Source organism: Brachypodium distachyon, chromosome 3 (assembly GCF_000005505.3).
Source record: "Brachypodium distachyon strain Bd21 chromosome 3, Brachypodium_distachyon_v3.0, whole genome shotgun sequence".
NCBI lineage: Eukaryota > Viridiplantae > Streptophyta > Magnoliopsida > Poales > Poaceae > Brachypodium > Brachypodium distachyon.
In genome coordinates this window covers 7,469,022-7,492,194 of record NC_016133.3, presented here as the reverse complement: position 1 = coordinate 7,492,194, position 23,173 = coordinate 7,469,022, and the positions used below count along the sequence as shown (strand labels likewise).

Sequence of the window (23,173 nt, the reverse complement as noted above, 5' to 3'; positions counted from 1 at the left end):
AGGCCGACGTGACATTTGGTGGCGTTTGCGGGTTCGTTCGCGAATCGCGACGTCCAGGCCGACCGACACGTGGTCTGTTGTGAGATCTGGTGCAACTTGTTGTGCAGCAGGGCCAGGGAAGCACAGGATTTAGTGGGGCTGTAAAGAAGCGACCGGCTTTTCTTTTCTCGAAGAAGGGCAACGCAAAGAAAAGAAAAAAGGCAGGATGAGCGGACGGCAGGAATGTACACGACGAGTGGACAGGTGTGTGCAGCCACTTCCTTCCACATTTTGGTTACGTGGTTACGAGGTAATTAAAAACTGCCGGATGCAGCCTGCCGCCCCCACGTCATGGGCTCTCTAGGTGGAGCAGCGGCAACATCATCAGTCCCCTGAACATCATCACTGCACGTTTGCTTTCTACTACCTGTGCAACACCGTTAGGAACGGCGAGGAGGACCACTTGTTCCGTTGCCGGTGCAGTGATTGCTCCAACACCACGGGTAATCGATCACACGGTTCTTATGAAGACGGGATGAACGGGGAAGGCATATGAAACTTGGTCGGCAAAAGACTGCATGGCCAAAACCATACATTATAATCGAGAGAGAATGAAGAAACATATGTGAACCATCCTGTACTAAAAAATTCTTTGATCAGTTCCTATTCTTAAATAAATTTCAAAAATATTTGGTGCTGATCTACTTGAATTTGAATCACTTGAATTAGAATTAATTCTATCAAAAAGGCCAAACTTGTCATTTTACAACACTGCGTGTTCTTTTTGCAGAAAATGTGCGAAAAATCACCAAAATACTATTTCCTACTACATCATGAAGAAAAGGTGCAGAGAAGCATGGAGTAGAAAAGCAAAAGCAAACAAAGGAAAAAGGAGAAGGGATGATCAAGCTAAAAGCTGGCCAAAAAAGGAATCTTCTTCGGTGTCAAGTTTGCTAAAGTAAGGGGCTGGGTGCATAATTCAAAATATGACGTTGGGAGCTTAGGAAGAGAAGAGAAGGAGAGCATAAAAAGACAGAAGCTTCTCTGCGTCACACACACAAGCAAGGAGGAGGGAGTAGTTGAGATCCAGAAACTGGGGGAAGGAGGAAGAAGGGAGAAGAAGATGGCGAGATCCAGGGATGTTCATGGAGATTAATAAGCTTCATTTGCGAGTTCATAGTATAGTTAGGCAGAGCGGTCTTTCCTTGTCCTTAGCACCTCAATTGAAGCAAAAATTCTCCAGTAAACTCTGCCCTGACCCACTTTCTCTTCTAGTTCATCGTCTGTTCTTGCTTGTTATTGTTGAGATTTTGTAACTTGCCGCTGAATTCACATGCTTAACCTTGTCTACAATTCAATTCTGTCGTGAGAAGAATCTTTATTTTGCTGTGTTTGATCTGTGATCGGTTTTCCTGTCATGTTATGTTCTTGTACTTTAGTTAGCTGTTGTTGTTTGATCTAGTTGTGACTTGCTGTGCTATTTCTTCCTGATCTGAAACCCTTCCCTTGTCTCAAACCCATTGCTGTCAATCTACTCTAAATCCTCTCTTATTTGTCTCCTTTTCCAAAACAACATGCTTGTCTAAACCCTATCTTTGTCACTGCTAAATCATCTCTGCTAGTGTCGTTTTTCTTCAGTTAATCTGTCTGTTTCTTTAGTTAGTTCAGATTTCTATGCCGGATTTGCTATAGTTAACTGAAAATCCCAAAAACATTACATCTAGTGGTTTCTTTGTTACTTTTCAGTCCAAAACTTGTTAATCTGTGAATTTAACTTGAGGTTTGGAAACGAATCATTGCATTAATCCCTGTGGAGAACTTCATTTAAAATTACTGCTAAAACTACAGTTTGATCTTTTAAGTATAATTATCCCATAATTTGGCACGAAGAAGAAGTCAAACTCCAGGACATATCCGTGGTGTGCATGCGCATAAATGGCAAAAGAAGGATCTACCGAATGTTATGCAATAACAATTTAGGCATAAGTCACCATAGATTCCAATGTAAAACATTTAAAACATGGAGCTGATCCGACGTCTCAAAGAACACGTAATTAATTTATGTGGTTACGAGGTAATAAAAAACTACCGGATGCAGCCTGCCGCCCCCACGTCAGGGCTCCAGGTGGGATGCGGCAACATCATCAACGGAAGACGGGATGGACGGGAAGGCCGCCGAAGGGCATATGAAACTTGGCCGGCAAAGACGCGTGGTAGAACCGTACTTTACTCAAAAAAATCTTTTAAGTATAATTATCCATTAATTTAGCATGAAGAGTTCGAAAAAAAAATTAGCACGAAGAAGTCAAACTCGAGGACATATCGGTAGTTTGCATGCTGAAAAGAGTCAACAATTTTAATCAAGCCAAGTCAACCCCAATTAAGCATGTCAAGACATGGGCCTAATGAAGGTTCTGTGGAACAAGCAACGGCAGTTGTGCATGCGCGTAAATATATGCAACAAACACTCTAGGCCCAAGTCACGATGGATTCCAAATGCAAAATACTCCCTCCATTTCACAAAGAATGGCGCCCACGCTTTTCGAGATCGAACTTTGACCAACGATCACACAAATATATGTAGGTTATATGTTAAAAAATTTATATTGTTGGAAAGGTTTTTGTCGTACCAGTGGCCCATGGGATCCCGCTGATACGGGACGCATGGGTCGCCAGTGACGAAGCCCCTTCAGGAAGACCTCCCAGGAAGCGACGAGTTCGGGAAGCCCGCCTCGAGGAGACGGCCTTTGGTGAAGTTAAAGCTAAGACGTCCAGCGCGGATCAACCAAAGTGTGTCTCGTGCGGCCGTGACACGTCTGGGCATCTGGAAAACGTGGCACGCTGCATGCATAGGCACCTATGGTATCTCTTTGTCTATAAAAGGAGGACCAATGACACCGGTAAAAGGGTTCAGCTCGGTTCCAACCCGAGTAATTAGAACATAGCACAGCATTCACCTAAGTAGCCAACCCAGGAACTCCCTGGGTGATCTGTACGCACTCAAATTTGTGAATACAAATTAAAGCAGGACGCAGGGTATTACACCTCCGGGTGGCCCGAACCTGGGTAAAACTTTGGTGTCTACACCTCGTGTCTATCGCCATGCCGGCGATCGCCGGAGCGATCCCCTCGCCCTCCGCCGAACCAAAAAGGGGGTGCTCGGCATCCCCGGTGCCGGAGACCGTGCTCTGACATCTGGCGCGCCAGGTAGGGGGGCGTGCAGAAAGCTTCGGTTGACCGCCTACGACATCTTCAACGATTAGCTCGCCATGCCGCCCAAGAAGGCAGACGAGCCCCGGGTCGACTTGCGCGACACTCTCACCATGCGCACTCGGTCCCATGACGTTGCGCGCGCGTCACAAGCACAAGGAGACCAGGGATCCCCTCCACGGCAGCAGCAGCAATCGCAGCTGCCACCTCCCCCTCCTCGGCCGTCGGCAGACAACCGGCCGAGGGGGCCTGCGGCTCCCAGCGCCGAACCCAGCCGCGCGAGCGGCCACAATGCCGCAAGCGCCGGCCAGTGAGTCCCCTCGCAGGCTAAAGACGCGCAGCGGCAGCTGCGCTAAGAGCACCGCGTGTCGCGTGCGACGCCGACGGAGTCTCGCCCCACTCACCGGAGGGCACGGGGTGACAGGGCGAAGGGTAGCCGGTCGGAGAATTGGCAGCCTCCCGCCCAGACCCCGGCGGAAGCCATCATAGCTGCGCGTGTCATGGTGCGCTACGAGCCACCGCAAGGTACGCCGACGCATGAAGCATGGAGTGCGGAGCTAGACTCGCTCCTTGCACTCACCGCCCAGCAGCCGCAAGGCGAGGGCGCCCCGGCTGGTTCAGGCCGGGGGCAGAACACGGGACGCAGAGACGCGCCCCGCATCTCAGGACACGGAGAACACCCTCCCCCGGCGGGAGGGCAAGGAGGCGAGGATCCCATGGGGTCCTCGGATTCGTCACCGACCGTTACACGGGGTGATGCGCGAGGCGTCCTGAACGCCCGCCAGCAGGAAGACCTCCGCCCACACTTGGAGCGCCGGCGTCGGCGTGAAGCAGAACGCCCGCGCCCAGAGGAGCAGGAAGATGCTCCCATGGGCGCCGAGGACGTCTGCGCCGCGTTCACTCGCGAGCTGCGCCGGGTGTCGTGGCCCCGCCAGTTCCGAGCGCCGACGCTCGGGACATACGACGAGACTGTGAATCCCAAGGATTTTCTCCTGGCCTACACGTTGGGCATGCACGCCATTGGCGCCGACGACAAGGTCAGGGCCAACTGGTTCCCGATGATCCTTAAAGGATCAGCGAGGACTTGGTTGCTCAACCTGCCCGCTGGGTCCATAGCCTCCTGGGCTGACCTGCGCAAGCAGTTCGTGAACGCGTTCCAGGGCGGTTACAAGCGCCCGGGAACCATGGCGGAACTGCACACAGTCGTGTAGAAACCGGGGGAGACATTGCGGGACTTCACCAACAGGTTCTCCAACCTCTCCTACTCCATCCCTGAGGCGGAAGCGGCTGCCATCATTAACATGTACGCCATCAACGTCCGGGACCCGAAGATGCGTGAGAAGCTCAACACGCACCGGATCCGGACCACAAGGAATCTCTACGCGCTCGCGCACAAGTGCGCGATGGCGAGGAAGGGCGCTTAGCACCCGAGCTTGCATCCAAAGCAGCAGCAAACCCACCAGAGGGCTCCGGGAAGAAGAGCTCCCGGAATGCGGCGGGAAGCAAGTGCCTGCCGCGGAGCCGGGGGCTCCCAGAGGCCGACCAAGAAGGCGGCGTCGGCGGGGGCATCAGGTAGCAAGCCAGTAGCGGCCACGTGCTGCCCCATCCACACCAACGCCACCCATGACGCGCAGGACTGCCGCACTCTCCAGACCATCAAGGAGAAGTGCAAGCAGCCCCACGAGGAGCGCCGCGCTGCCGGGGCTTGCTTCAACTGCGGGGACATCGGGCACCTCTCCCGGGACTGCTTGAACAACCCCCGCGGCGGGGCAAGCCGTGGCGCAGCTGGCGGCAACAAAGGAGAACCCGCGGGGGGTCGCGGTCAGGCCCGCGGCTGAAAGGACCGGCCTCCCCGGGGACGCGACAAGCCTCGCGCTAAGCAGCACGAGGATGTCTACAGCGACGCCGACGCCGACGAGCTCGGCTTCCAGGAGCCTTGCGACGTCGCCTGCATCCACGGGGGAGCGTATGCTCTCACGTCTCACGCCGCCGTGAAGTGGCTCACGCGTGAGGTCTGTGCCCTCCTCCCCAGCGTGGAGGCGCAGCAGCCGTTGAGGTGGTCGCATGTGCCGATCACCTTCAACTCGGACGATCACCCGATCCGTCCCTTGGGTTCAGGGGTGCTCCCACTCGTAGTGTGGCCGATCATAAACAACGTGACGGTGACCAAGGTACTGGTGGACATCGGGGCAAGCCTCAACCTGCTGTCCGCCAAGCTGGTGAAAAAACTTCAGCTGCCCCTGGAGCAGATGAAGCCCACCGACCCGTTCCGGGGGATCAACCTCGGAGTGGTGCAGCCCATGGGGCGAATCACGCTCCCGGTGAATTTCGGTTCCCAGGAAGCGTTCCGGACTGAGGACATTATTTTCGATGTGGCTCACACCCCGTTGCCATACAACGTGATCAATGGTCGGCCAGCGCTGTTCAAGTTCGTGGCGGCAACCCATTGCGCCTACGGCGTGATGAAGATGCCGTCAACGTACGGCGTTCTTTCCATCAAGGGCGACCTGAAGGACGCTGCTTGGTGTGTGGGCGAGGTCGTGAAGACCTCCGCAGATCCCGGCGACTATGATGTTGCCGGGAACGAGGATCCACTTGCGGGTGAACAACCTGCACAGAAGAAGACGCGAGCCGCTCCCGGGCAGGATGCCGGGGGCAGCTCCTACTCCAGCCCATGCGTAAGCAAGGGCACGAAGCTGAAGGAGGAGGGCACCAAGGTCAAGAAGGTGCCCCTACATGCCGGCAACGAGGCACGCACCGTCTCCATCGGTGCGAGCCTCGACGACAAATAGGAAAGCGCCCCCGTCGCCTTCCTCCGGGAGAACTCTGACGTTTTCGCTTGGGAGCCGTCAGATCTTCCCGGAGTCCCTAGGGAGGTGATCGAGCATCGGCTGGCGGTGCGGCCAGACGCACGGCCCGTCCGGTAAGCACAAGAACGCAAGAACTTCATCCAGCAGGAAGTGGAGAAGCTCAAGAACGCCGGGGCGATCAGGGAAGTGTTGTACCCCACTTGGTTAGCAAACCCTGTTGTAGTCCCTAAAGCTAGAAATAAATTGCGCATGTGTGTAGATTTTACTGATCTTAACCGTGCATGTCCAAAGGACCCCTTCCCTATACCCCGTATCGACCAAATAGTAGATTCTACAGCGGGTTGTGAGTCTTTGTGCTTTCTGGATGCCTTCTCCGGCTACCATCAGACGAGGAGAAAACAACGTTTATCACCCCGGTTGGCTGCTACTGTTACACGTGCATGCGTTTTGGGTTGAAGAACGCGGGCTCGACATTTCAGCGCGCCCTGTGCGAGTGTCTGGGGCCCCAGCTAGGCCGGAACATCGAGGCTTACATGGACGATATCATCGTCAAGTCGCGGCATAGGGACTCGCTCGTCGGCGACCTGCAGGAGATGTCTCCGCAGGATCAAGCTCAAGCTTAACCCCGAGAAGTGCACGTTCGGTGTGGACTCGGGACACTTGCTGGGCTTCTCGGTCTCTCACAGGGGAATCGAAGCCAATCCGCAGAAGATCGAAGCGATAGAAAAGATGGAGGCACCCCGCAAGGTTAGAGACGTCCAGCACCTCACGGGTGCGTTGCGGCGCTCGGACGTTTCATCTCAAGGCTGGGCAAGCGAGCCCTGCCTTTCTTCAAGGTGATGAAAAAGAAGGGTCCAATCAATTGGACTCCCGAGGCGGAAGCGGCGTTCCAGGACTTGAAGAGGTACCTGAAGTCGCCGCCGGTCCTCGTTGCCCCCAAACCGGGCGAGCCGTTGCTGCTGTACCTAGCAGCGACGGACCAGGTAGTGAGCTCCATGCTCGTTGCCGAGAGGGAAGAGCAAGTCCCGGGGGCTGGGACGAAAGGGCCGGGGGCTCTCGGCGAGCCGATGGAACCCCCGGCTACCTCCTCTGCCCCTGGATCCGAGGGACAGCCCACGCTAGCGGCTAGTGTAGCATCTCGTGTACTTCGTTAGCACGGTGTTGCATGATGCCCGGGTAAGGTACCCGCAGGTCCAGAAGCTTCTACTTGGGATCCTGCTCGCTTCAAGGAAGCTGCGCCACTACTTTCAGGCGCACAGCATCACGGTGGTGTCGGGGTTCTGCCTAGAGAGAGCCCTCACCAACCGTGAAACCACCGGGAGGGTGGCCGAGTGGAGGATGGAGCTGGTGGAGTTCGGGCTGTGTTTTGCCAACACCAAGAGCATCAAGAGCACTGCTCTCGCTGACCTCATCGCGGAGTGGACGTCAACAGGCATAGAGGGAGAAGAGCTGGAAGCGAGCCTTCCCGGCACATTGGACGAAGGGTACTGGGTCATGTACTTCGACGGCGCCTTCTGCTTGCAGGGCGCCGGTGCCGGAGTGGTGATCGAGTCGCCCACTGGAGACCAGCTCAAGTTCGTGATACAGCTTGACTTCGCCAACTCCACCAACAACACGGCAGAGTACGAGGGACTACTTGCCGGGTTACGCACGGCGATCGCTCTCGACATCAAGCAATTGGTTGTTCGCGGAGACTCCCAACTCGTGATCAACCAGGTAAACAAGGACTACGACTGGCCCCAGATGGCAGCGTACGTGGAGGAAGTGCGAAAATTGGAGTCCAAGTTCAAAGGACTTCGATTCAAGCACGTAAAGCACAAGGACAACTTTGTTGCGGATGAACTGTCCAAATGGGCAGCGGAACGCGGCAAGGTGCCTCCTGAGGTGTTCGTGCAGAGGCAGCCAAAGCCCTCTGTCGACCCCAAGACAGTTGCCGGGAAGTCCCTCCAGCAACTCAGGGTGACCCTGCAGCTGCAGGGGACTATGCCGCCAAGTTGGTGGCATATACTAGCCGGGAGCCACCACCCTGGGGGACGGATATTATTTGCTACCTCAGGGACGGGATCCTCCCGGAAGAAGACATTGCCGCAGAGCGAGTGGCCCGGCAAGCTAAGATGTACGCCCTGGTGGACGAAGAACTCTACCGGAGGCGTCCTAACGGAGTCATGCTCCTCTGCGTGCCTCAGGAGTAAGGGCGCGCGTTGCTGGAGGATATACATCGAGGCACATGGTCACACCATGTGGCCTCCAGGGCACTAGCTGGGAAAGCGTTCCGGCACCGCTTCTACTGGCCGACAGCACTAGCCGATGCCGAACAATTAGTCAAGACCTGTGAAGCATGCCAGTTTCACGTCAAGAAGAACAACCAACCAGTGCAAGCCCTGCAAGTCATCCCATCCTCGTGGCCGTTCGTGGTCTGGGGGCTGGACATCGTCGGCAAGTTGCCGAGAGCAGTTGGCAGCTACGGGTACTTACTCGTGGCCATCAACAAGTTCCTGAAGTGGATCGAGGTGGAGCCTGTCCGAGCCGTCACGGCGCAGGCGACCATCAAGTTTTTCAAGGGCATTGTGTGCCGGTTTGGTGTGCCTAACGGCATTATCACCGACAACGGCACGCATTTCACTAGTGCGGTGTTCCAAGCTTACTGCGAGGACATGGGCACTAAGATTCACTTTGCCTCTGTTGCTCATCCGAGGACCAATGGACAAGTTGAGCGAGCCAACACAGAGGTGCTGCGGGGGTTCAAGACGAGAACCTTTGACAAACTCAAAGGCCATGAGAAACACTGGGTTGAAGAACTCCAGCCCGTGCTGTGGTCATTGCGGACCACACCGAGTCGGGCGACGGGTCAAACTCCGTTTGCCCTCGTCAACGGGGCAGAAGCTGTGCGGCCCCTCGAGTTCAAGTATGGGTCACCTCGGGTATGCACGTACGGAGACAAGAGCCAACAGACGCAGAGGATTGATGACCTTACCTTCATCGAGGAGATTCGATGCCGGGCTGCTGTACGAGTTGCAAGCTACCAGCAGGGACTCCGTCGTTATCACGACAGGAGAGTCCGTCCCCAGGGGCTCGAGGTTGGAGACCTCGTCCCGTGCCGGATACAAGGAACGAAGGCCGGGAACAAGTTGACTCCAATCTGGGAATGCCCTTTCCGGATAGTGCAGGTGACCAGACCGGGGGCTGTCCGGTTGGAAACTGAAGAAGGCTTGCTGGTGCCCAATAGTTGGAACATTGAGCACCTACGCAAGTTCTACCCATGAAACGGTGGTGCCTTACCCACGGGTGACACTGCGGCAGCGTGCCTCTTTAAGTTAGTGTAGCCGGGCAAGGCCCGATTGTAATCCGCTAGCACAAAGTTGAAAAAAGATAAGTGTTGCATTGGTAAATATTGTGCTCTGCTGTTTGTGAATGCTTCTGTCTCCTGCTCTAGGTGCACAGAATTGTCTCCTCATCCTTGGCTGTGAGCAGGGGGCTGCCGGAACCCCGAAAACCAAACTCGTTACCGGGACGACCCGAACGAGGCCTATCAGTTGCCGGACCCGTCCGCAACGTGCTACATGCCAGCGAGGCACCATGGAAATGTAAAGATGCTCACAACCAGGTCTGAGGTTGACTCTTCTGTGCCCGGGGGCTGCGAGGCAGGAGGTCATCCAGTTCATACTGTTTTTCGTACATTTCGAAAAAAAATTGCTATGTACCTTGGGCACTGCAGGAATTTGACATGCAGGATAGAGATAAGGCGAAAGCACACTGTGATGCTCGTGGGGTGGTCACGGGTGTCGTCGTATTGCGAGTAAGTTGAACATATATGGCAATTACTTCGAGGCTTGATGCAGGAAACTGAGACAGGGCCAGTGCCTCCACGCGGCGACTGGTGGTCCCGGGCGTGTGGAGGCAAGAGCAGCGCTTTGGCTATTTAAGGGGACTAGGACAAGTGCAACGCCAGCAACGGGCAAGAAGGCAAGAGATGTCACAGAGAGGCGATGGTGGTGCATCCCTCTGCGCTTGTCGTTGAGGGTGTTCCCACCATCGCGGCCCTGCCACATCTCTTACGAAACGACACCAGAAATGGTGATGCAGCAGGCGAGGGGTGTCGCGAAGACGTTGTGGTGGTGCATGCCTCCGCGCATGCCGCTGGAGGGTGCACTACCACAGCGTCCTTGCCACGGCTCTCAACGAGGTGCTCCAAGAGCAAAAAGGGCGAGAATCTAAGTATCTCATTTTGGGTCCTTGGTCTTACCCTTTAGTAACACTGGTTTGCTGGGGGTAAGCTCGGTCCCCGTGTTGCCGGAGTGTAGGAAGGACGCTTGCGGGGTGAGGACGCCCCCCACACGTGGCTCGTAGGTCCGTCCCGGAGGCGTGCGTGCTGGGGTAGTTAACCCACAGGCGGAGTGACTAGCCGTTGCGGTTTGGTCCTAGGTCGGCACCGCGGGTCCGTCCCGGATCCCTAGTCTGGCCAGGCACATAGTTGGCAAGTCTCCGGGTACGCAATGCTAAAACACGAGAAGGACAGAGCCCCTCCCCGGCAAGCTAGTCTTAAGCGAAGAAGCAAGTAAAAATAGCATCGGATATATATTGAAGCTTGAGCCAAACGAGTTACCGAGTAACACTGATAATGACAAGGGAAAGCTAACATAAAAAAGTTCTAAGGCGCCACGCGCCGTTTGCAGGAAAATAAAAAGGAAGGAAGGAAACTACGCGGGAGGTGCTCCCGGGGCGGCTGCATCGATGTCAGGCGCGTCCGCGCTACATCCGCGCCACCATCTCGTCCACGACGCCCTGCACCGCCTCCCGGTGGGTCTTGGCCTCTTCCTCGTCCGACCAGGCGTCGAACACCGACTCGAACGGGAAGTCGGGGTGGGCGGAGTGGACCCGGGTGAGAATCTGCCCGGCGACCTGTTCGGCCGCAAGGCCGACTTGCCGGTCCCCCAAGGCCATCACACAGCTCTGTAGGCCGCTGAGCCGGCCGACGAAATCTGCGAAGAACAAAGTGAAGCTCCCCATGTCTGTCCCGTCGAAGGAAGCCACAGGGATGTCGAACCCCTGCAGCACCTCCATCGCCGAGTCAGCCAGCTTCTTCAACCTGGCCACCTCCCATGTCCTGCGGGCCCGCAACGCGGTGCACGCACCGCGAGCCTCCCGGGCCGGCAGCTTGTGCTCGCGGCACTCGGACTTCAGCCTACCGATCTCCGATGCCTTCTTGGTGTTGTCGTTGTCGACTAGCCGGAGTTCCTGCCGCACCATGTTGAGCTCGCCCTGAAGGGACAAGCTGGCATCTTGGGCGGCCTTGAGCTACCCTACAAGCTCACGCTCCCGGGAGCGGGCCTGGTCCTGCAGCTCCTTCTCCCGGCACGCTGAGGCTTCGGCTGCTGTAGCCGCCGTCTCCAGCTCTCCGACCTCACGGCGGAGGCGTTGGATCTCCAGGGAGTAGCCTGACAGTAAGTCCGTCTTCTCCTGCAGAAGCCTTTGGAACGAGTCCAGGGCCGCCCAGTGCTCCTCCTCGCTCTTGGCTTGTGTGGCCTTTACCAGCTCGAGCTCCCGCTGTTGCTCTTGCTGGAGATCCCACAGCTGCTGGAGGACCTGCGCCTCCGTCACCCTTGCACAGCAGGCGCTGCCCCGGCTTGCCGCGCCTGCTGGAGCTCCTCCCGGAGCCGCTGCCGCTCGGTGCGCTGCTCCTCCGCCTCCCGTCGTGCTGCGCCCAGTTCTGCCACTACGCAGGCGTGATGCTGCTGCGCGTCGTTGAAGAAATCGACGAGCATCCGCTGTTGCTGCTAGATGTTGTCGATCACTTGGTGTCCCTGCTAGAACACGCTGGGGTCGAAGGCGATCCGACCCCAAGTCCGCCCGGCGAGCTTCCCCGCTCCCGGGCTGAAGGCGGCTCCGGCGGAGGAGGAGGACCCCGCCGCGACCCCGAGGGCGTGTCGGGATTTGATGGCGCACCCCCGGCCTGGACGAGCCCCGCTGCTCCCTGCTCGTTCGGAGGGGCGAGCTGGGGGCTCGGGGTCATCTCCAGGGCACCACCGCCCGCCCCGGCTGGCGGAGGCTGCTCTGTGTCGCCCGCCTCAGACGGCGCCCCCTGCGTGGCGTCACTTGTAGCAGCAGTCGCGGCCCCGGCAGGCGCCGTGTCCGATTGCTGAAGAGCTCCGGTGGAGGTCATCGTCGTTGACCTCGCCAGTGAGGTCGATCACCCGCACCTCTATAGGCGCGGGCGCAACCGGAACCCCTCCGGTAGCTGCACAAACGGCACCTGCGTCAAGCATGTGGATTGGCGCGAATAGGTAAAGGAAGTGTTTGAACTTGCACGTACCTGCCGCCGGGCCGGTGCCCTGCGAGCTCGAATCGGGGATCCTTGGGTCCCCAGCGGGTGCTGCCGCCGTCACAACTGCTGCGTCAGCAGCGTCTTGGTCGCCGCCGCTCGATGCCACGCGAGGCTTCTTGGTTGGGGCTGCCGTTGACGCGCTGGTCTGCCCCCTCTTCCTCGACGAACTGGAAAACGCAAAAATAGATTAGTCAGGCACAAAATAACTTCGAGATAGGCAATCAGAGGGGGGGTGAATGATTGCGCGGAAGCAAATTAAAACTTTTCCCGAAAGTTCAAACCCTAAATCACCTTTCTGTCCGTGATAGTAAAACAGCCGTAACTTTTGATTGGATGAACCAAAAAATACGTATGAGTATGGAAAATAAAGGTATTAAAATTATCTAACCAACACAATAAGAATCAGCTCAATCGGACTTACCAATAAAAAGATATGATCAAAATAGTAATAGCTGACAGAAAGTTACGAGGATTAATCTAAAACCAATTTCGAGGAATAACAAGAAAGATGAATTAATTGCAATCTTCTCTTGATCCGGTGATAAACCTGCAGCAAAGTATTATGAACTTGTGATGAACCTGCACCAAAGTATTAGAAAGATCTAGCACGAACATTTCACGAAGATCCGAGAAGAACAGAGATGACACGGCCAACGAATCTCTTTATTGCAATGATGTCGATCGATTACAAAAGATGCAACCATGCATCCAAGAACTCTCCAAGAATTGATCTAGATCCAAAGCTTTGAGTTCCCTCACGTCCTTACTAAAACCCTAGCTAGGATGCCCTCTATTTATAAGGGAAAATTCGCAACCCTAAACCGAATCCGAATCCAACACGGACTCCTCTGTCCCGGTCAGTATTTTGCCCGTGGGGCCCGCATACGACCTCGGATTGAGATGACTCCAAAAGCAAAGTTGTTCGTCTCGACGACGCTCACAACTTTCATGTGGATCACTTTTCCATCCGACGCCATCTTGATGATGCTACTGTTTAATCTTTAAACAGCTCTCATCCAGCCACGGCTGGACCTACATATCTTCACCTCGATGTCACTTCATGCCATCAACTCTTCTTGTGATGTTTTCAAAATTCGACCATCACGTATCGAATATCTCCAATACCGTACATCTCCGGTATAAACAACATACGACAAACCGGTGCCCTCCCTGATCATCGTAGTCTTCACTTCCATTGTTCCTTCGCACGAACGTCCCGCATGACCTTGATCCTCGACCTCAGCTTCCCAAGCTTCGTCTCTCGATCCCGTCATCGACCACGTTCTTCTAGCTCCGGCAACACCTGAAAGCGAACCCACAAATAACCAGTACGAGCACAAGTCCACGACTTGACTCAGGGTAAGTTTCACACAACTCACGCCATGTTTTCACATAAGAAACTAATGGATCAACACACCACTAGCAAAGCACTAAGTCCAAACAAGATACATGTCATCACTTAAATATCCATATTATCCAAAGTATCCACATCAATGTTTCATCTAAAACACTTGCCAATGTTACACATCACATATGATTTCACATGGACAACATTGGACTTACCCCGTCGGCTTGAGCTTGAGCACCCTGCCCGCCAGGATGCTCCTCGCCGGAGGGCCGCTTCGCGCGGGGGGAACTGTCGGAGTCGCCGGGTTGGTCGGAGCGGCTGCTGCAGCCGCGCCGCTGCCGCCGGAGGCACCGGCCCCCGCGTCACCGTGAGGCTCCTGGAGTTGTGGCTGGCCTCGTGGACCGCCTCACCAGGGGGACGTCCTCTTCCTTGTCGACCTCCTCTGGCACGACTTTGCCGGCTGTCGGGGGAACATCGTCGTCGCCGTCATCGTCGCTGAGGTCTCCTCCGACGCCAGGCGAGGAGTCGTCGGAGTCCGAGCCCTCTGCCTTGGTGGAGTCCCGGCCTTGGCCCCCTTTCCCAGAGTCGGCAGCCGGCTCCTTGCCCTTCTCGGGCCTGGGCGGCGGGGGGGGGGGGGGGAGGGTTGCGCCGAGGGGTCCTCCATGATCTCCCACTCATCGTAGAGTGGGAGATCCCGGGCTCCTGGGTTCGGGATCCCGGCGTGGAGCGGGTGCGCTCCAAGCGGGGGGGCAGCCGGTAAGGTTTGTCCTCGCCGGTAATACCCTTCACCCAAAACTGCACCTCCTCCGGGAGGAGGTCCGTGTGCTGTAGCCGGGTTCGATCGCCGGCCCTGGTGTATATCCACGCCGGATGCGAGCGCCGTTGCAGGGGGGCCACGCGCCTCCCGATGAAGTGGCGTGCCACATCCGTGTCCGTGAGCCCAGCCTCACGGAGCGCCTTGATCTTCGCACAAATTGGGGCCAGCTCCTCGTCCTTCTGGTCGCGGAGCATCCAGTCATCAGAGCCCTTCAGAGGCCCGAGGGGCTCCTCGTGGAACTCCTGGAGCTCGTCGGTGCGCACCCAGCACCAGTCGCGGCGCCATTCGTGCTTCATCTTTTTCTTCCCCAGTTTGATGAATTCTGACTTGATCCTGTCGCAGAATCGGAACACTACCCCCGAGGACAGGGGAGCCTTCTTCTCCACCCTCGGATAGTAGTAGTGGCGGAATAGTGCCACCGACGGCATCATCCTCACGAACGCTTCACAGAGGTGTTCGAAAACAGCCAATGTGAAGAACGACATGGGGTGAAGCTGCGCCATGATGAGCCCATAGGTCTCCATGATGGCTGAAAGGAAGTAGGAGTGCGGCGGCACGAATCCGGCAAGGATGAACCTCCCGAAGATCCGGAAGTAGTGCTCGTCGCGCTCCGCACCGACGGGGAGAACCCGCGTCGGAACATGCTCGTTGTGCTTGGTGGCCAGCGCCAAGTCCAGCTTGTCGACCCCCTCGCCGTTGTACCCGGGGGGTGGGGGGAAGAAGGCAAATTTAGCCCGCATTTCCTCCTCCTTCCGGGCCCTGTCCGACAGCTCCTTCTTGCCGGCCTTATCCCCTTTGCTGGTGCTCCCCTTGGGACGGTTCTGGCCCTTGGAAGACATTGGCAGAGGTGGAGAGGTGGTTCGGTTAGAGTTGGGGAGCGGGGAGCTTGGGAGGAGATGATGGCAGGAGCGAGAGACAATGGAGTGTGCCCGCCGCCGGCCTTGGGTATTTATCAGGATTGGCGGACTGCAACGGACACTCCTACGATCGGCAATAAAGAGCCCTAAAGAATCGGAGATTAAGAGGGGGGTGCGCGACGTGGCCTTAACTCTCTGGTGTTTAAGGGAGATAAGGCACGAAATCGGGCGCCTGACCGTTTCGCTCAAAGAAGTGGAACTATAAATGCGGTCCGCGAGGCCAGGTGCCAGGGGGTTTCCCCCTTGGGACCCACGCGTCAGATAGAGCGTAGCCCGGCAACTGACCAAGGATAGCACTTGCTAGGAGCTTCAAGGCTGCCGGCCCACGCCCAGGGGCTACTGTCGTACCAGTGGCCCACGGGGTCCCACTGATACGGGACGCGTGGGTCCTCAGTGACGAAGCCCCTTCAGGAAGGCCTTCCGGGAAGCGACGAGTCCGGGAAGCCCGCCTCAAGGAGTCGGCCTTTGGTGAAGTTAAAGCTATGGGTCGAGTACAAGACGCTCCCGGGAACCCGGTCCCGGGAAGCCGAAGGAACTCCTCCCGGGAACTAGCAGGTGCGCTAGCCGGGAGGGTCCACCCTAGCAACCCGCGCTCGGGCATGCAGGCGGGACCCGCAGAACAGTGAAGACCGGACAAGACGGCGGGCACAGTGCATTTAATGCACCGACAGGAGTCTTATCGGCAGGCCTAATCTTGCTGAGCAAGGCTAGGGCGACTACCCTACGAACCATTTCTTTCTACCGTGTACAGTAGACAGGGTGCTGCATGGCGTCCAGCGCGGATCAACCAAAGTGTGTCTCGTGCGGCCGTGACACGCGTCTTGGAAACGTGTCACGCTGCATGCATAGGCACCTGTGGTATCTCCTTGTCTATAAAAGGAGCACCGATGACACCGGTAAAAGGGTTCCGCTCGGTTCCAACCCGAGTGATTAGAACATAGCACAGCATTCACCTAAGTAGCCAACCCGGGAACTCCCCGGGTGATCTGTACGCACTCAAATTTGTGAATACAACTCAAAGCAGGACGTAGGGTATTACACCTCCGGGTGGCCCGAACCTGGGTAAAACTTTGGTGTCTACACCTCGAGTCTATCGCCACGTCGGCGGTCGCCGGAGCGATGACCTCGCCCTCCGCCGAACCAAAAAGGGGGTGCTCGGCATCCCCGGTGCAGGAGACCGTGCTCCGACAGTTTTTGAAATACGAATCCAATGACATAGTTTTTGTGGCACAAAACCATCAAATCATTAGTCTAATTGTTAGTCAAAGTAAAATCTTGAAATGCGTGCGTGCCATTCTTTGTGAAAAGGAGGGAGTATTTAAAACATGGAGCTGATCCGATGTCTTAGACAAGACATAATGAACGGGAATCGAGGGCGTGTGAAACTTGGCTTGGAAAGGTGCAAACCACGTAAGATACAGAGTATGGAGTAGATAAATAAGAGAAGTGTACGTAGAAGTGGTCTTTCGATTAATTTGAAATCTGTACATTTGGTCCTCCGTTAGCGATAAAATAGAGAAATGGTCATGAACTCGAAATCATATAAATTCATTCTCTTGATTAGCAAAACAAGATACTTTTGGTCTCACACCCGGATTCAAGCGGTGGTGCGATTTCCCCTAGACATTTCCATATTGGATTCCATGATGCATATTGCATAATTGACGGGCCAAATATATACGGATTTGGAGTTCAAGGACCATTTCTGAGAGGCTGACACCATCGTGACATCCGATGTGGAAAAATCTGAGAAAAAAAGTGTTCCATGTGAAGTCAAAACTGTTCGAATCCGAAAATAGAACCACAGTTATCTAGTACATTAACATACAACTCATGCACAAACTTTAAGTAAAATGAGAGAGCAAGTATGCATATTTTCTCACTTGGCATTGGACAACTAAGATACAACCGATTGAACTACTTGTATACTGTGTTGTTGGTTTTGGTGGCATGGATATTTTTATCCACAGTATAACTTACAAGCTATTGGAGATGCCTCCTCCCAATCTCCTGCCACTTTGCAATCTTCCCCTGTCATAGCAAGGTAGTGGAACTAAACTTTGCACTCTTACCATCCCACCTCACGGGCATTTGAGATTTTTCAAAAATTGCTATGTGGGTTGGGTCTATATATTTGAACAATGAGTAAGTTGGCTTACTGATCACTCTACTCCAGTGTTAGTCGTCTGCGGTGGAGTCAGAGTCGTCAACTCGGGAGCAGCGTTTACTATGTGGTCAGGTCTATGTAGTTGACCAATGAGTAAGTTGGCTTATCGATCACTCTACTCCGGTGTTGGTCGTCTGCGGTGAACTCGAAGTCGCCAACTCGGGAGCAGTATTTGTATGATGACAATGACATATGGATGCAACCTCGGTATCGTTCTTCTTTCAACAACGTGCGTGTGGGTAGACATGTTGGCTAGAGGTGTTCATGATGACACCCCGGACATTACCCTTGTTTGAGCTTGGCAAAACCAAGTTTTAACATGGCAAGCAGTATACTACTAGTAATCTAGTATGCCATGACAGTTTGCAAGAATCCCAAGACTGAAGAAATGTGAGAAACCATCTTGCAGATATCTTTACCGAAAACAAATATAAGAACGGTCCAAACAATACATCCACCAACAATTTCCCATCCCAGCACAATTATCGCTAGGGTGAGCCAACATCACATACAAAGAAAACAACGAACTTGGTCAAACTGCACAAATGATCTACTAACAGTCGTGTCTTTCCACACGATGAATCACCAAAAGAAAAGAAAAATCACCACAAAAAGAGGCTGGTTGTGCCATTTCTCGCTATCGCATTGCGGCTCCCTCGCACGCCAGCAGCTCTTGCTTGGCCTGCATCGAGGCGGCCGTAGCGATATCAGCGCCGCCTGTGGCCTTGATCTGCTGCTGGTGGTACACCTGCCTTAGCCGCTCAATCTCCTCCTTGAGCGCCTCTTGGTGAGCTGCATTGCATCTTTGGGGTGAGCTTAAACAAGACGCCTCATGGCTGGCTTAACTAAGAGGCAAATCGAAAAATCGTTTTGTGAAATTTATGTTTCTGTTGCTAGGTATATAGTTTCCATCAGCAGATATTTAACATGCGAATAGAATGTATGCTTTCTTTGTGAGTGTTTACTGCACTGGTTGGGGCTGCAAATGTGCAATCGAATACGAAATTGCAGACCATAACACTGGGTTCAGGCGGACGGTTCATTACCATCTTTGAAGATCTTGTCTTGTGCGAGGGCGGCAATTCTTTGCCTGAGATGGCTGTTGCCGACGGTGAGCAGTGACCTCTGGTGATCCAGGAAAGCTACTCGAGGGGACAGCGCTGACACCTCCATCTGCAGTAAATAAGCTTCCGATCAAACAAAGGGACCTCAAATGTTAAGTTTCTCTTTTTGTTATCTCTGAAAAATGTCTTATTTGACAGTGAATATCTGGTTCAAGAATATCAGTGACCGGATTGTATGGCTGCGTGCATCGATTGATGCAGAGGCCGGGGCTTTTCCCCCCTTTTCGAATAAAAAAATCAGTGACTGGATTGTACAGAAAAAATCTGATGTAAGTTGGAGACATCTAGTGAAAAAGCATTGAATGTGTATACTCTAATTCCTACTATCTTTTAATTTCCTTTTGTAGTTTGCCATTGTGGTGTCTATCTGTAATATTTCTGTGTGAGAGCAAGAGAGGTGAAATGATCACCTGGAGACCGGTGACGCTGCGTTCAAGCTCAGAGATGTACTGTAACTTCCTAACTCTTGACCTTTGCGCTGACTGCCTGTTTGCCAATATCCTGAAGCAAAAACAACCAACCAATTTGCCAGTCAGATTCATGGTCTTTGGTACTCCTCCCGATCCATAGTACGTCTCAAATTTATAATAAGTCTGAGGCACTTATTATGATGAAATGGAGGGAGTATGTTTCAGGCTACTTTCGCATACAGTATAACGAGAATGCGCAATTCCGTAAATAAAATTGAGAAGGAAGTATACTTACTGCACTACATCTAGTTCTCAACAATGTTTTATTCAATTTTCAATTCTGAAATTACAGATTCAAACCTAAAATGTATGTTATTTTTATTTCTGAAGGATCAGGTGTGCAATGTTGTTGTACCACACATTCAGTCTAGTCTGGTCACTGCAGGAATTGTGCTCAGTAAGAATTCAGAAATGAAATTTACAAATTTGTTGTGGTAAATTTTCCTAGCTAAAATCCACTTTAGCTATTACTCGAGTCTGCTAACTGTATGTATGGTCGTTAATTTGAACAGCTACTCGTAGTTAACGCCAAAATTACATTTTTTTTCTTCTTTCTTGCGAGCGGTGAACAGTGAACACCCAAATTACCGGTTCACTGAGAATGCAGTAGACTACCGGCAAAAAAAAGAGAATTTAGGAGTAGATAATTGTGGGCTCCAGCGATACAGTAAACAAATGTATGTTGAAAGTAAAAAAATTGTGTGCTTTTACTGTTTCACCACGGTAATTATGAACTGTGCTAAAAAACGAAGCTGACCTTTTAACCCTCTTGGGGTCACCGTATCCTCCTTCGGCGGCGGCCATTGCGCGCGCGCCGGCGGACCCTTCCTCCCCGTCCCCCATGTCCATGAAGCCGCCGCCCCCGCCGTCGGACGACACGGCCGGCGCGTCGACGTCGGAGAACATGGACATGAGCTGCTCGTCGTCGAGCCTGTCGAACTCGCCGCCGCCAATGACGTCGTCGTCCATGGGCACGGCCTCCAGGAACGCCGCCGAGTCGCTGGCCGAGCGCCGGTGCGCACCCCGCCTGGACGCCGCGAACCCGAGGAACTCGCCCGCAGCCGACCAGTCCTGCTGCCCCGCCGCGCTCGGCGCCCTCGGAGGCAGCTGCGCCATTTCTTCTTCCCTCTGCTCTGCTTCTCTTCCACTCTTCCTCGCTCCTTCCCCTTCAAGCTTGCAGAAGCTAGGAGTAGTACTAGTATGCAATGTGTAATGTGTATGGGCTACAAGTGTAGGGAGTGTAGGTGGAGATGTGTATATATTGCTTGTGCGTGTGTGTGTGGGTGCACATCACATGCAAAGGTGGGGGCAAGCTAACATTAGTGTGGATGCATTGCATGGCTATAAGTTGGTGATTTTATGGCCATTATTAGTGGCGCGCCATGCATGTGTTTTTAGGACTACGCATCAATTAGATCCAAGAGATATGGTGGTAGTTACTTATTGGTGCTAGCAGTAGTACTACATGACAATAATATCATTTCATTTCATTTCGTTTCATGTCAATGCTAATTAGTATCGTCACCAACTTTGCTCATTAACTCCACTGATGCTTTGGTAGCCCGACTGTACTACTACTCTGTGATGTGTTTTAAGCTCAAGAAGGTCGTAGTTGGCCCATGTTAAGGATGGATTGTGGTTGATTAATTACTCGGTTAGTTAGAAGTCTGATGAGTGAGTTCTTAAAGGGAAAAAGGGTAGGAACAAGGATGGAGGTCACATGATGGGGGCGGAAAGGAGACAGCTAGCAACAGCTAAGTGAGAGAATACCACTGTAGATTGGAGATGAGTTATATTATATGTATTGTATATTTATTTTATTTATTTTTCTTTGCAAGTAGTGGTTGATCATGGAGTTTATCTCTGCTTCTGGATTTCAGAATTCAGCTGGCAGCGGCAGTTCATCAGGTCTCGGCAACCACGTGCTGCACTCAGTGGGCCTGAGAGAGAGAAAGAGGGGAGTCTTGTGTGTTTGGATGCTGTTCCCCTCCCTTGCTAGTAGCCCTTTCCTGCCAATCTGCTTCCAGTAGTGCAGAGCAAATTGGGCATCAATTTGCACCCCAGATCCGGATTCTGTCAGATGAGTAGATTTTCTTGCATTGATGAGCCTTTCCGGCTTTAATCTGCTTCCACGTATATAGAATTCTCTGCGGTGAGTTACCTGACTTTGTGTGGCTGACGTGCGGACCAGATAGCCATGGGACCCACAAGTCAGTCACATAAAGTCACGGGACTTAAAGTTAAACAATCCACTCAGTATAGATCCAGCCGAGAACTCTACTTGGAGCAATGGAACCTACCATTTCCCTTCGCACCAACACGTAGGTGTCAGAGATCCCGCGTGCCGTATATTAGCCCCGTCGGACGGACATGTGTCACTCGTATAGATTTTGCCAATATGGTGAAAACATTTTCAGATGCGCCGTTGTAACAGTCTCGTGTTTGTGATAACAGGGTTGAGAGTGTTCGCTGGAAATTCGTAGTGGGTGAACGTACAGAGGATCCTCCCAGTGTCATGGCTCGGGAGCTAACATTGCATTTTCATGACGACATTCCCCTTCTGCGTCGCCCCTGCTTGCCTGGTCACAGTATTCTGGAAGTTCCTCCGTCCTCTGTATTCCGTTCTGTCAACGAAAATTAGCTGAGAATCTTGAATTGTGAGGCACACGACATATATATATTGATCATGTATGTGTTGAATGGACCCCTGGTTGGGCGTTTCCCGGCCCTCTTAACCGAATGGTAGAAGGAAAGGCATCATATTATTATCTACTTTGGTGTTAAATTTAATTTGTTGACGTTAACATGCATTTGCCCGTACAGAAGCTGACGACATGAAGCTACTATACGTACGTCTCGGATAGAACTGAAACGGCCGGTGGTATATTCTTCCCTTCTGTCATCCGCTGTCCGTTAGCCGGATAGAAAACACGAAGCATATATGCATAGCATGGCCGGGCATGCACATGACAGTATCGCCCAACGTGTCTTAAAAGATCATCTACTACATTGCTACTCCACTGTGTTTCGTGATCGTGAAGTGGTTATGACAATTTATGCTATTTATCCTGACTCCATCCGAAAAGTCCACTTAAGCAATATAATGGCATCTGGCCATATTGCAAGCAAGTGCGCAAATAATGCGTTGCCCATGTGCACCCCTGCCCGTAGGACATTCTCGATCATCTCCCAGCACCATATCGAACAAGCTAGCTAGGGGCGATGGATGGATGCATGATTCCACATGCGTGTCACATGCACCGGCGCCTTCCTGCTTTGCTTGCTCCCAGCATGTGTATGCTACACGAGACTGCTCACACACATCGATCTGGCCTTTGCGATGCTTGCTGCCTGGCTAGCTAGCTTGCCTTCCTTGCAAAGCCATCCGTTAAAGTTTTTTTCCTCTCTCTCTCTGCATGCCATTTCTATATCCCTCGACGCGCATTCGCGTCTCTTGCTGTCCTACGGCTGTCGCTGGACCCCTTCTATATTATTCTTAGTTTTCACCGAGTGAACGTGTTTCCTTTTGCCGGCAAGCATCACATGCTTCGCGGGCGGCCCGCCCCCTAACTCTTGCTGTTAAACAACTGCAGCATCGTGTGTTTCTGAGGATTTGTTTTGTGAATGGGTGTTACCTAGTGCAAGAGTCCCTTAAATGTATTTTATTTGAAATTAATTCGGAGAGTTTGAATTAATTAGCTGAGTTGTATAGAAGAAAAGTAAATGATTTCATTCAAATTTTACTCCATATAAATATCGGTTTTGCTATTTTTTAGGTGACTGAGAAATAATATTTGTTAGTCGATGCTAACAACCTTTTGATTCATTCAATCATTGAGATTCATGTAATATTAATGTAGGTCCGATGGATAAGAAAATTTTCATTAGATGGTTACGATTGTCGGTTGAAAAATAACTATTCTTAGGCGACTGAGAAATAGACACTCCCTATAAATATGAATTGGAATTTATTTATTTCTCAGAATTTTGTTTGATCTTATTTTAGTGC

The 23,173-nt window shown here is 53.0% G+C and overlaps 1 protein-coding gene across 1 annotated transcript; it reads right to left on the bottom strand.

Annotated features, from left to right (window-relative positions):
• Positions 1 to 17,951: 17,951 nt before the first annotated feature.
• On the bottom strand, positions 17,952 to 20,472 carry LOC100828100 (basic leucine zipper 19). Its single transcript, XM_003571957.4, has 4 exons — positions 19,922 to 20,472; positions 19,105 to 19,195; positions 18,617 to 18,743; positions 17,952 to 18,362 (listed from the first exon to the last, which is right to left on the bottom strand). The coding sequence occupies exons 1-4, from the start codon at positions 20,278 to 20,280 to the stop codon at positions 18,208 to 18,210; spliced, it is 732 nt and encodes a 243-aa protein (XP_003572005.1). The 5' UTR covers positions 20,281 to 20,472; the 3' UTR covers positions 17,952 to 18,207.
• Between the last annotated feature and the right edge of the window lie 2,701 nt (positions 20,473 to 23,173).